Source organism: Neolamprologus multifasciatus, chromosome 8, assembly GCF_963576455.1.
Source record: "Neolamprologus multifasciatus chromosome 8, fNeoMul1.2, whole genome shotgun sequence".
Lineage (NCBI taxonomy): Eukaryota > Metazoa > Chordata > Actinopteri > Cichliformes > Cichlidae > Neolamprologus > Neolamprologus multifasciatus.
This window is the reverse complement of record NC_140446.1, coordinates 29195982-29208442: the sequence shown is the minus strand read 5'-3', so window position 1 is coordinate 29208442 and position 12461 is coordinate 29195982. Positions and strand designations below refer to the sequence as shown.

Here is a 12461-nt window from a genome sequence, read left to right as displayed (position 1 = left end):
CGATGCTCCAGACGGGAAGTCGAAGCCGCCTGCTGGAGAAGCCGAGTCATAACAGATCACCGCCTGGCACTAGGCAGTGGCACAGTGCCAGGGAAAGAGAGACTGCCGCAGCAGCTCGGCCACTCAGTGGATGGCCGAGGTAGGATAAGGCCCAGGGCCTGTCCCAGGAGCAGAGCGGCCGACCTGCACCATCCACGACAGGGGAGGGGCTGGTGGCTCAGGCCACTGAGGGCCCAAGAGGGGAGCAACCCAAGGTTCATCACCAGGGTATAGCAGCCACTCTGCGCTGTCCGCAGCCAGGGGGCCAGCAAGAGTGGGCCTGACGAGACACTTGCGGTCAGTTGGGAAGTGTCAGCTCACTGAGCAGGCACCTGCTGGCCATGTGACCCGCGACACGGGGGCAATGCACTAGACAGAGAGCCAGTGCTGCATGCTGGAGAACGCTCACTTGCTGGCTGACGTATCAGACAGGTCCAACTGCCCGCTGGCGGTCTAGCCCGCTGAAGGCCAAGCGGGGACTTAACCCGAAGGTCCACACAAGGGCCAAGCAGTCGCTAGCGCTGTCCGCAGACAGGGGAGCAACAAGAGTGAACTTTGAGAACGAGAGACTCATGCACAGCGCTCCAGGCTGGAGAAAACTCACTCGCCAGCTGAAGAATCAGACACTGCGAGGTCCAGCTGGGGAGTAAACCGGCAAATGTGGGCAATACGCCAGGGGAACACAGCCAGTAGCTGCAGCAGCTGATATGCCAGAGAGAACCCGGCTAAAATAGGCTGGAGAATGCTCACTCGCCACAGCGAGGTCCAACTGGCGCGCAAGCTGTGAATGCGGGCAACACGCCAAGGGAAGACAGCCTGCAGCTGCAGTGCAGCCAGGGACGTGACTCACCGAGGGTGTCAGCTCACTGAGCAGGCCCTGCCAGCCACGTAGACCTGCAACATTTGGGCAATCTGCCAGACAGAGAGCCAGCGCTGCAGGCTGGAGAACTGTTAACCGCTGGCCGAGGCATCAGCGAGGCCCGACTGGTGTATAAACCGGCGAAGCACGGGCAATATGCCAGGGGAACACAGCCTGCAGCAGTGCTGGCCACTAGGCCCAATTCAAAGGATGTCAGGAGGGAGGAGGGCGGTTTGAGGACAGCTGAGCCCAGGCTCCAAGTCCTCCCTGCCTCACCTGAACACGGCCATCTCCACACGCCTGCATAGGCCCCTCAGCACAGCGAGGTGGCCCCAGGGTAGACAGGCAGTTCCATCAGGCAACCCTGGTCGTCTGACCCGAGCCATGCGTCATAAACATCAACCTCCTGACACCCCCTTTCTCACCGTCTCTTCTCCCCTCTGTTTTTCTTTCTCTCCCTCTCTTTCTTTCATTCTTTCTCCCTGTCCAATCCCCCAGTCATGTCTGTCCCGTTTGTAGCAACCGAAAATAAAATAAATACATAATTATAATAAAGGTCAATCAAATGGACCAATATGGCAAGGCCATAATGATCCACTTGGTAAAGTAACTCCACTTGGCATCTTTCTTGGCCTTAAGACAACAATTCTGATGGCTAAAGATCCAAACGGGACAAAAAAAAAAAAAAGAGTTGCTGCTAGTTCACATTGAAGGAAGCTGGCTGAAGTGGTTCAGGCATCTGACCAGGAGGTCATCCCTGTGCCTCTCCTAGGAGTTTTTTTTTTTTTTCAGGACACTCGCAGGAGGAGGCCAGAAGATCAGCTTAGGCTGCCACTAAAACTCATCTTTGGATAAGGAAATGGATGGATGTAAGTGTCTACAGCCTGTATATATTATGTAACAAGTAACCACAGAAAAGAAATTATCTTTAGAAATAAATTTAACAAATTCAGCTGAATTAAGAGCATTCTACAATTAACAAGTTAATAAATAAAATTTTATTTTCAAAATCATGCAAATCTATCATTGCTTATAGATCAATTTCCTCTTTACACATTTGTCTCTCAGAAGTAGCAATAGCCTACTCATAATTACTACATGAAGTAGACTTTGTGGCAAACTAAACATTCCCCCTTCATGATACATATGGAAAATATTTATTTTTACATGAGCAAAATGCCACTTGGTAATGGCGTGGTTCAGTCTGAAAAGGGATTGGAATAAATAAAAATGAGGCATCGCATCAGCATGGTATAGTGAACACAATTCAAGACACTTACACTGGTTGATTGCAGTTGTGACATCCACTGTGTTATCAGTGTTAAAGTCATCAGTTATCAGTTAAACATGCACCAGCACTCACTTAAAGGTGAAACCAGTAAACATGGCTCTTTAGTGGCCTCTAGTGCCAGCCTAAACACAACAGCATTAACAACAAACATGTTCCTACCAATGCGTCTCCATCAGCAAAGTCTAGAGTGACTTTCATTTATAGGCTTCCTGACATTGTCTTCTCTGACAAACTGCATCATACTTTAAGCTGCCTGATTTATTATCAAACACTTTGCATCAAACAGCAGCTTAAATTTGTTAAATAGTTTATACAAGTTGAACTGATATTCCTTTCAACTTTCTCACACTCTACTACTGACAGTTTGGGGTTTTAGAGATAAAAGGGTGACAGATAACAAAATCTATAGGTTAGAGCCAGTGAAATATTACGCTACTTGTTGCACCTTTAAGATCGAGTGAGACAAATATAACAAAACCTCAATTTACTTCTTTATTATCTGAAAATAAAAGATAACTGAATAAATATAAAACTTCAATTACTTCTGAGACAAAGTTAAGTAAGCTTTGATTTGTTCTACCTCTTTCTTTGAGATATACAATGGTAAAAGTGATTCGTCTCTTAAATTCCCTTAAGGTCTTTTGCTTGACCTCAGAACCAACTTAAGCAAACCTTTACAAACAGAGATGGTTAAATGACAGAAAAGCAGGGCCTACTGTCTTTTTTTTTTTTTTTCAAATACAATTGTGGTAAAATGTCTTAATAAGTTACAACTCATCCCACAACACCTAAATGATTTATCTTAAATAACTAAAAGAATCTGAATGGATACATTATGGGCAGCAGAGATTTAGTGTATTTATTATACCTACTCAATATTCCCCATTAGCATGCAAATATTTTTTAGGCTTTTTTTGAGAGGGAGGTGTGTTTACAATAAAAGTAATTATTATATAAGAACATCACAAAAATGCATATCATGAACTATTCCTTATTTGACAAGAAAGTTGTGAAATGTGTTACATGGAATGTTAATTGTTGCTAGTTAAGTGAGATGTAACTATTACAATTCCTAAGAAACTGAAAATAGACTGTAACACATGGCTGCTGATTTCTAACCAAAGCCATGACAAGTGTTGATCTTTAAACTTGGTTGTATAGCAGTATCAGAAATTATACAATAAAAAAAAATATATTTATTCTGCATCACTCATATAGCTGAACAGAACCTGCAGCATACACTCAACCTGTTGTCTTATTAGGTCCACCCAGTAACATCTGTTGTATTCTGATGAGTAAGCTGGTGTCAATTTAAACATATTTTGTATATTTCCCCAAATGTGTTTTTATAAAGACAGATTAAATACGAAAAATTTCATTAACCTTTTAACATCCACCAACTTACTTACAGCCCACTTAAAGGTGAGGTTAGGTTACATTTTAGCTACATGCTAAACATAACATTACTGTTCTCAAGACATTACCTTAGGTCTCATACATGCATCTTACCTTCAGAATTTCTCTTATTAGACTTCAGCTGAATATATTAAATAGGTGAAAATTCCAATTGAATTTACAACCTGATAAATATGAACTTAATGCTAACCGTACCCCTAATCTTAACTCTAAATAGGCTGTGATGGTTGTTTAGCGTTTAAACTGAACCCTTCACGATGATGGTAACTAATGGAATTAGAAGTTCTGTAAAACAGAAAAAAAGGATTTACTGAAAGAATGTTGTACAAAACGAAATGTGGTTAAAATGTAACCTAGCCCTAAGTTTATCTACTGTACCCTGGTTTGAGTCTAGTTACAGTCAACTATGATACCTTTTGGAATTGTAACACCCCAGTTTGCACAACTGAAATGTGTGCATTTCTGCTCTGGTCAACCTAAGAACCCCTGAGCCATAACATCCGTGATATCCAAAGTCCTTCTCTTCTTCTACTTCTATAGAATATTATTCTGTGGTACTCTTAGCTTCATATGTCCTCCTCAGTTTGTATACGGTATTATTATGAAGCTACTCTTCTTGTCTAGCTTTCATAGATCCTCCCCAGCTAGATAAGGCACTGCAACCTCCCATCCCCCCTTTCTGTCTCCTCACTGCTTTGTTGTGCTATTCTAGTACTGCAGGAAACACATCTGATTGCTCCATTCTGGCTGATTATTCCTCTTAGCTAACAAGCATGCAGCTATATCTGCAGCCATAAACTTCTAAAACAAATAAATCTCTATTGTTTGTTTATTATATTTTCTATTTGTTCTTCTTTTTTGAATTGTTTTGATATTGCTTTTTCAGAAAATCACAAGCTTTCATTAACAAATGTTACTAAGCTTTACAAAGCAAAACAAAAAAACAAAGCCCTGCTAGTGGCGCCTCGAGCCTGTCGTATTCCTTACACAACAACAAAATATTGAAGATTTGGACACAATACACATTTGTTAAGCTCTTCTAATCCTGCCCAGTACTGGGGTTTGACATTGACTGACCAGCAGTTGTTCGCATTTATCACCGTGAACATGAGTGTTGCAAAAATATACATCTCTGATGTCCTGTTACTACCGGCGACAAACATTAACAAAACAAACAAAAAATGCATTAAATCAATTATCAAAGACAGTAATGGATTCAATCATTTTATAAGCTATGTATTTATTTAGGTATATCAGAAAGCTGGTTGAGGATTATGAATTGTCCATGCTTTGACTTTTTTAAGTGGAGCAAAATGAACTTGATGAACATGTGGTAAGCCATGAGCATATAATTAAGGGTCCCTTCACACACAGTGCTGGCATGGTACAGTGTGTGGACACAGCATGATCAACAGTGAACTTACAGTCCGGTCCAGTGCCCAATGACAGAATGTTTTTGTTTTTTCAATTTTGCCTCTTACAACCCCACAGTGGATTTTTCATCACATGACCAAACTGTCCAGACGTTTACCTTTAATTCCAGGAGTTTAACAAAATACTGCTTTATTTAATTAGATATCACAACAATTTTTATACTTAGGTCCATAAATCCATCAGTAATTTCGGTCAGTAACTGCCTGAAGTCTAGAACCCAACAGACATCGCCAAATGTTTCTTCCCTTGAGAGCCACCATCAGAGATGGGAAGTAACGCATTACTGTAATCTGATTACTTTTTTCAGGTAACAAGTAAGGGATTACTATTGCAAAATCGGTAATTAGTTACTGATTACTTTTTTCAAGTAACTTGACCAACACTGTCCACCATAGGCCTTTACTTCCGCTGCCTTCAGTTACTGCACGTTTGTGAGTTTTTCACCATTATGTTTTTGATTTAATAAATAAAATGCATATAAATAAAACTGCTGGGTTAAGATCAGGGGACTGACTTGGCTGTTGAAGAATATCTCTTGAATACTGAGAAATTCTTGGGTTTCTTTTGTGGTGAGGTCATTATCAGTTTGCTCTTTCCAACCAGTTTTGCAGCATTTGGCTGAATTTGAGCAGAGTACAGCCCTGAACATTTCACAATTAATTCTGCTGTTTCTACCCAGTTCCACTGGCAGCCCCACATGCCAGTGCACTGTATCACATCTGATGGATGGTGTGTTTTGGATCATGAGCCGTTCCTTTTGTTCTCCATACTTTTCTCTTCCCATCATTCTGGTACAAGTCAGCCTAGGTTTCATCTGTTTAAAGAACTTAATACAGGACCGGGTGGACTCTTTTCGATGTTTTCTGTCAAAGTGTATTCTTGCCCCCCTCTTCTTGAGTGTAACCAGTGATGTGTACTTTATTTGATTTTATTGACAATGATAAATTGACAATGATAAAGGGTGTTTACTACGTGGCTAGCTTTTGAAAATATGTTTATCCTCAAGGTTTTCTTAAGCCAAAGAAATGTGATATTCCTCAATGGCCAAGTCTCTCACTTGATCTCAACCCAAAAGAGCATGCTTTTCATTTTCCGAACAAAAAAGTGAAGGCAGAAGAACACAAACAAGCAGTAGCTGAAGGCAAATCAAGTATTTAGTGATCTAGATTGTTTGACTTGAGATCCACTGTGATGGTGGTATAAGTAAGTAAAGTAAGAAGAACATGTGTCATTGTTCAAACACTTTGGACCAAACTGTAGTCCAACTCAACACAGCAGCTCTGTTTGTGAAAATGTTCATTGCACAGGGGCTTCATTCAGCTTTGTGATTGTTCTGAAGTCTCCACGTTGGTGCTGTGTTCGATTTTCATTGTCCATCGTATTCAAGTCAGCACGTCTTTAAGCTTATTGAAGTGTAGATTTGCTGCAGAGTTCTTCTTGCCAGAATAAGCCGTCAACTTGTTTGATTATTGTATCCACCACCTGTACCTATATGAATCGTGCATTATAAACATGAAAGGCCATAGACATGGTCATATTAAAAGTAAAACATTCTTTAGGTTTCTTGTTTTACCGTCAGTCCATTAAGCCTTTGTATTTTTTGCAAGTTACTTTGAATATAGAATAAGATGAAGCACAGAAGTCATCAGAGTGAAAAAATTCTAGACCTGCCACCTGTCATGTATTGTACATCATATTTTCTGAAGTTTTCTATGTACAAGGTTTCAAAAGCATTCCGAACAGAGTGTGCTGAAGGTCGGGGGGTGGAGCTGGCTGTCTGGACTACAATGGCAGGGTGTGTCCCGTTGAAGAGCGTGGCCACTTGAGGAGAGATGACGCATAGAGAGGAACCCATCATTTGGTAGAATACAGCCTCCTCAGAAAAGTAATAAACGTTTGAGGGACAAGCAGAGGCCAGATGGCTGCAGTGGGCCTTTTAGAGTTAAGAGTCTGTCACTCCAAGGTTGACTCAGTTGAGCTGATCCTCATACTGTTTCCGGAAACAGTCACCAGCAGGGAAAAACTCCCAACAACGTTCCTGGTACATTTTCCACACGTAAGACTCCTTAAAGACAGAGAGGAAGAGGAAAGGAGGGTTTGCTTCATGTGTGTTACATTTAAAGTGTAATTATCACATCAGCTTTGTTCATTATGGAAATTAGTACTAGCATTGTAACCTCTAGGTACCTACTGAAATGAACAAAGCTAGCCTAGAATCCAGAGTGACATTAAAGCCGACCCCAGCCCAGCAGTCAGACCTGATCTTCAACAGGTAACAAAGGCAGTGATGAGCAGTCAGGATGCAGCATCTGTGTGTTCATGTTTCTAAAGCAGAATCCCTGTGGTGATCACTTTAAAGTATCTTTGTGCTGGTTTTCATCTTTGCATTGTGCTGTCGGCTTTGTGCTCATGCCTAAATACTACAAGAAAGCTCATATGTGTGTGCTCATTGGGATATGGATTTGTGTTGGTGTGTGGGACTGTAGCCTCAGGTTTATATTGTTAAATGGTAATTATAAGACAATGTGTTTCAGGTCATTATACGGAGAAACAGAAAAGTAATGTAAGAATTTCTATGGTGAGTAATTAAATAACATACTATATTACTTTTAAGAAAAGTGTTCTGGGTAATATTTGTAATATGTTACTTATTTCGAATAATGACCCCAGATATGATCACAACAAAACAGGGAAATGCTTTAAACATGCACAAACATTTGACCACAAAACATGCAATTAATATGCACCAATGTAATGTCTTTGATATGCTGCTTAGACGCTCCAAGCAGAGCCAATCAGAACCCAATGAGAATCAATAAGAGAATTGATAAGTGACATCAATAGTGGTATTGAATTTGCTAAATTTGTATAAATTCTCATCCCTTACTACAAGCCGTATTTGTCTGAATCACACATTATTTGATCATTTGATATACTGGGGTTTAAAAGCTCCTGAGTGGACCCATAGCTCATACCACAGAAGCGAATGCTAGAAGCTAGCTAAGAATATTTTTTAAGCTTCCAGTTATACTTTAAAAACTGCACTTGAAGTAGCGGAAAAACTTAAAACAATTTAAAAGAAAACCAGAGTGACCAAAAGAAGGAATCCAGCAAAAGGGAGAGTAGACGATCACTACAGATGCACCCACTGACCAGCCGTGGACAGGAACTGGTTGACCAGCCAATCAGCCCCTGCATAAAGCCCTGCCTTTTATGCATTCACAACGGGTGTTATAGGTAAATCAGACTGAGAGGCATAAACTGTCAATAGTGTGAAAGCGCCTCATTGTGAGTAAAGATGCAAAGTTAGTCAAAGTAAGGTGCAGGGGGAACAACAGAATGAAATCTGAAACAACAAACCTAATCCGATGCCTTTAGTGGTGGCATTCATGAGCCCAAATGTCATAAAAACAAACATTTGAACAGCGTACTGGATCTCTCTGAGAAGTCAGAAATTAATCAAGTATAGCATTTACTAAAACGACTTTTTAGTTCTGAAATGCAAATAAGTAACCCATTTGGCATCTTAATAAAAAATAATAATGCCTTTACTTTAAATTTATAGAAAACAGCAATAATTATAATTTACCAAATCAAAAACATTTGGATTAAAGACCATGAGTATACTGGTGGATCAGCTGTTACAGAAACATAAGAAATTACTTTGGTAATTACAAATGCTCTTAATTTAGGGCACCTAAATTTGTTAAGCACTTGCTTATGGACACAAAGAAAGAAACTATTAAGATTAGCTCAAAAACAGTGTGTAGAGGGCTTCATGGGAAGGCTGGCCGAGAAGCTGAATCCAAACCTTACATCACCAAGTGCAATGCAATATGTTGGACGCAGTGGTGTAAAGCGCTCTGCCACTGAACCCTAGAGCAGTGAAGATGTGCTCTCTGGAATGATAATTGTTCATCTGGCATTTTGATGGACGAGTCTGGGTTTGGTGCCTGCCAGGAGAATGCTACATGCCTGATTGTTCTGTACGGGGGGATTAGGATTTGGGGCTGTTTTTCATGTGTTGGGCTCTTAGTTCAAGTGAAAGGAACTCTTAATGCTTAAAAATACACCTTTTGTATCTACTAATAATAGTAAACTCACATAGGCAAACTGGAGTTGTGCTTATATGATTGGGCCTGGGTCTCCTTCAGCGTATGAGACAGGCAAGCCTTCAACATTCACCACTCCTTACACGTTGTTGTTTAGCTTGGAAACTTGGATTCCTTGACTGAAAACTGCTGAAACTGCCCTGTTGTAGCACTCATTCCCAGTGACGATACGCCACATGGACTTCGGGCCATTTTGAAAGTAAAAGTTTTCTGTGAATGTCCACAGTATAATCTCAGGGTTCACAGAGCAAGTGGACAACAGGACTTCTAGAACGTGATCCAGAAATAGCACCCATGATGGAATATCATCAGTATATATCCAACAAAATGATCTTGAATGGGAGACTGGCCAGTTTTTAGTTTTTAACAAAACTCATTACTACAAAAACATTTATGAAAAACTTCTATAAAGTATTCTGCTTTAATCACAATTAAGATAAAAACTGATAACAAGTTTGTTTTGAGGCCCTTGTTCAGGAATTAGTTAAACATTACAGGAAATGTTATCCTTTGTATTTGATCGAACATACAAATATGACCAGAGGTGATTTTCCATGTTCCATACTGAGGCTTTAACAATGTTAGCAGCCATTAAAAAACTGTTAGAAACACTTAGAGAGAGTTTGAAGCTAAACTGTACTGACCACATAACAGGATGACAGTCTTGTACATTTACTGGCAGAGAGATTGGAAAGGTGTTTTACCTGGCCTGTGTGCTCTGTTTCGTCTTTGTTGATGAGATACATCAGAAAGAATCTGAAGCACACATACACAAACACAGACACAGTTGTTAGAAAACACAAACAGTATTATCATTGCATATATCAGTCACACAGCCAGATGTTACAGTGGCACTTGCTGGTTGGAGGCAGTTGTGTATTCTTAACTTGCCTGTGTGGGTTCTCTCAGGCTTCCTGCCACATTCGAAGGACATGTTTGTTAGATTAATTGGTGATTCTGGCCATAGGTGTGAATGTGCATGTGAATTGTTGTCTTCGGAGAGACTAACAACCTGTCCAGGGTTTGCCCCACCTCTCTCCTAATGACAGCTTAGACTCTACAACAATTTTAAGAAACTTATACATAAAGCAATATACCAAGAAATGAGGGCTGGCTCAAGACACAGTACTGTATTTAGGGTTAAAGTCAACAGACATTTGAAATTTTGGTTGTATTTTCTATTACGGCTCATAAAGTGGGAAGGGTAACAAGGCAAAGACAAGAATGTAAGTTATTACTACTCAATTACCAAAGTAACAAGCACTTAATATCCAAGTAGTATCATGGTAGCAACTGTGGTTACAGTTGAGTAAATACCACACTGAACTTTATGTAACTGGATAATAAGTGTCCAAACACTGGGGATAATAATGTGGAAACACACCTCATTGTAACACAAATGCTGTGGTACAAAACAAGCCAAGACAAATATCATCGATATCATCGCCCACCTGAGATTGGGGACCAAGCCCCAAGTACACCAAGATTGGGTACCTATCTTTCATTAACTGACCTGAAAGACTGTGTACTATGTAGGTGTGATGATCTATGATGATGTAGGTGTTAAAAGGTACAATAACACACACAGAAATACAGACACTCTCCAGACGTACTTACAGGTAGTTGGCTAAGTTGTGCTCCTGTAGAGTGTGCGTTTCAAAGCCGTGTGGCACGGTGTCAAAGTAGTCATTACCTATTCCACAGATAAAACATTTGGTCTGCAAGAGAAACATGTGATAGTTAAGTGGTTGTCTTTTATTGTAACCTATTGGCAATCTTCATCTATGCCTCTGTTGGAGGTACAGCTAAACAAAACAAAACAACCACAAAATCTATATTTTTACATGTTCATATGCCTGAATTTAAAAAAAAAACTGTTGTGTGTGTTTTCACCTCCATGTCTTCTTTCACTTGTTCCTGCTGATCCCTCAGCTCTCCAAAAGCATCAATGATTAACCCTAGAAGAGAGGGTGGAGCTTAAACATGCTGGTCCACATTATTACACTGAATACAACGATAGATATGAAAACCACAGGCTATCTGCTTTATCTACTATAATACTTCTAAAGGAGTCTTTTTTGCTATTCAGTTACATTCTCTATATTACGTCCAAAGTGTGTATATCCCTATAGGGAAGGATATAAATACTAAAGACAAAGCCTAGACAGATGCAAAATTCTGAATGTTCCAGGACCCATCATATTTTAAAAGCCTCATAATATCATATTAATCCAACTGAGCACTGTAGTGTCAGAATGTAAGCCAGCACTTGGTTTGTTGGAGGTAGAGCCCTCAGCTCTAACCAACTCTTCTCCAATGAAACCAGCTTCCAGTCTGGGTTCCTGAGACAGACACCCTACTTTTAAGATTAGACCCCAAACTTTTGTTTTTGACAAGCTTAGTTATCATCATTGTCAATGTGTGTGGCAGAGGGCAATCATTATTTGGTCCCTACTCAGTTTCTACTATCACTAAAGTTTCTCACTGGAAAAGAAATGAACAGTCTCTAATTTTTATGGTAGTTACATTTTAATGGAGAGAGTAAGAATATCAACCTAAAATCTAAAATGTCATTGAAGTTATGAATTGATTTGCATATCACTGAGTGAAACAGATGTTTAATCCCCAACCAAAATATGACTTTGCACTTGGTGAAGAAATCCTTGTTGGCACACACAGTGGTAAGGCTTTCTTTTAGGTGATCAACAGGTTTGCACATCTTACGAGTGATTTTGGCCCACCCCTCTTTACAGAAATTCTTCAGATTACTTGGCAATTCAAAGCCTCCACAGATTTTCTATTGGACTGAGCTCTGCAGACTGGCTAGGCCACTCCATGGTAAGCAGCACAACTAATGTGCTGCTTCTTCTTCTGCCACTACTTTGTTGCCTTGGTGGTATGTTTTAATTCACTTTCATGCAAGAAGACCCATCTAAACCCATCTTAGGTGTTCTGATTGAGAGTTTACAGTGCAGTACAACCTCTTTTGGGGAACCAGCTTCCAGTTTGGATTCAGGAGACAGACACTACTAGATTAGGCTTCAAACCTTCCTCTTTGATAAAGCATATAGTTAGTGCTGGACCAGGTGACCCTGAATCCTCCCTTAGTTACCGTGTTGCACTGTTTCTTCTTTAGTCACCTTTTTCTCTCACTTTGTGTTTATACACCGCTCTGCATTTAATTATTAGTCATTTTTAATCTCTGGCTCTCTTTCAAAGCACGTCTTTGTCCTGTCTTCCTTCCCCCAGCCCAATCGTGGCAGATGGCCGCCCTCCCTGAGCCTGGTTCTGCTGGAGGTGTCCTTCTGTT

At 40.3% G+C, this 12461-nt stretch overlaps 1 protein-coding gene across 6 annotated transcripts in view; it reads right to left on the bottom strand.

Annotated features, from left to right (window-relative positions):
• Window positions 1–1873: 1873 nt before the first annotated feature.
• ryr2a (ryanodine receptor 2a (cardiac)) overlaps window positions 1874–12461 on the bottom strand; it is a 292365-nt gene continuing 281777 nt past the window's right edge. For all 6 annotated transcript variants that reach the window (XM_085170363.1, XM_085170361.1, XM_085170365.1 and 3 more), the window contains 4 exons: window positions 11045–11109; window positions 10769–10869; window positions 9856–9907; window positions 1874–7104 (listed from right to left, as the gene is read on the bottom strand). In XM_085170363.1, coding sequence (XP_085026489.1) covers window positions 7009–7104; window positions 9856–9907; window positions 10769–10869; window positions 11045–11109 — 314 coding nt within the window. In that variant the 3' untranslated portion in view covers window positions 1874–7008. The remainder of the gene's footprint in view (window positions 7105–9855; window positions 9908–10768; window positions 10870–11044; window positions 11110–12461) is intronic.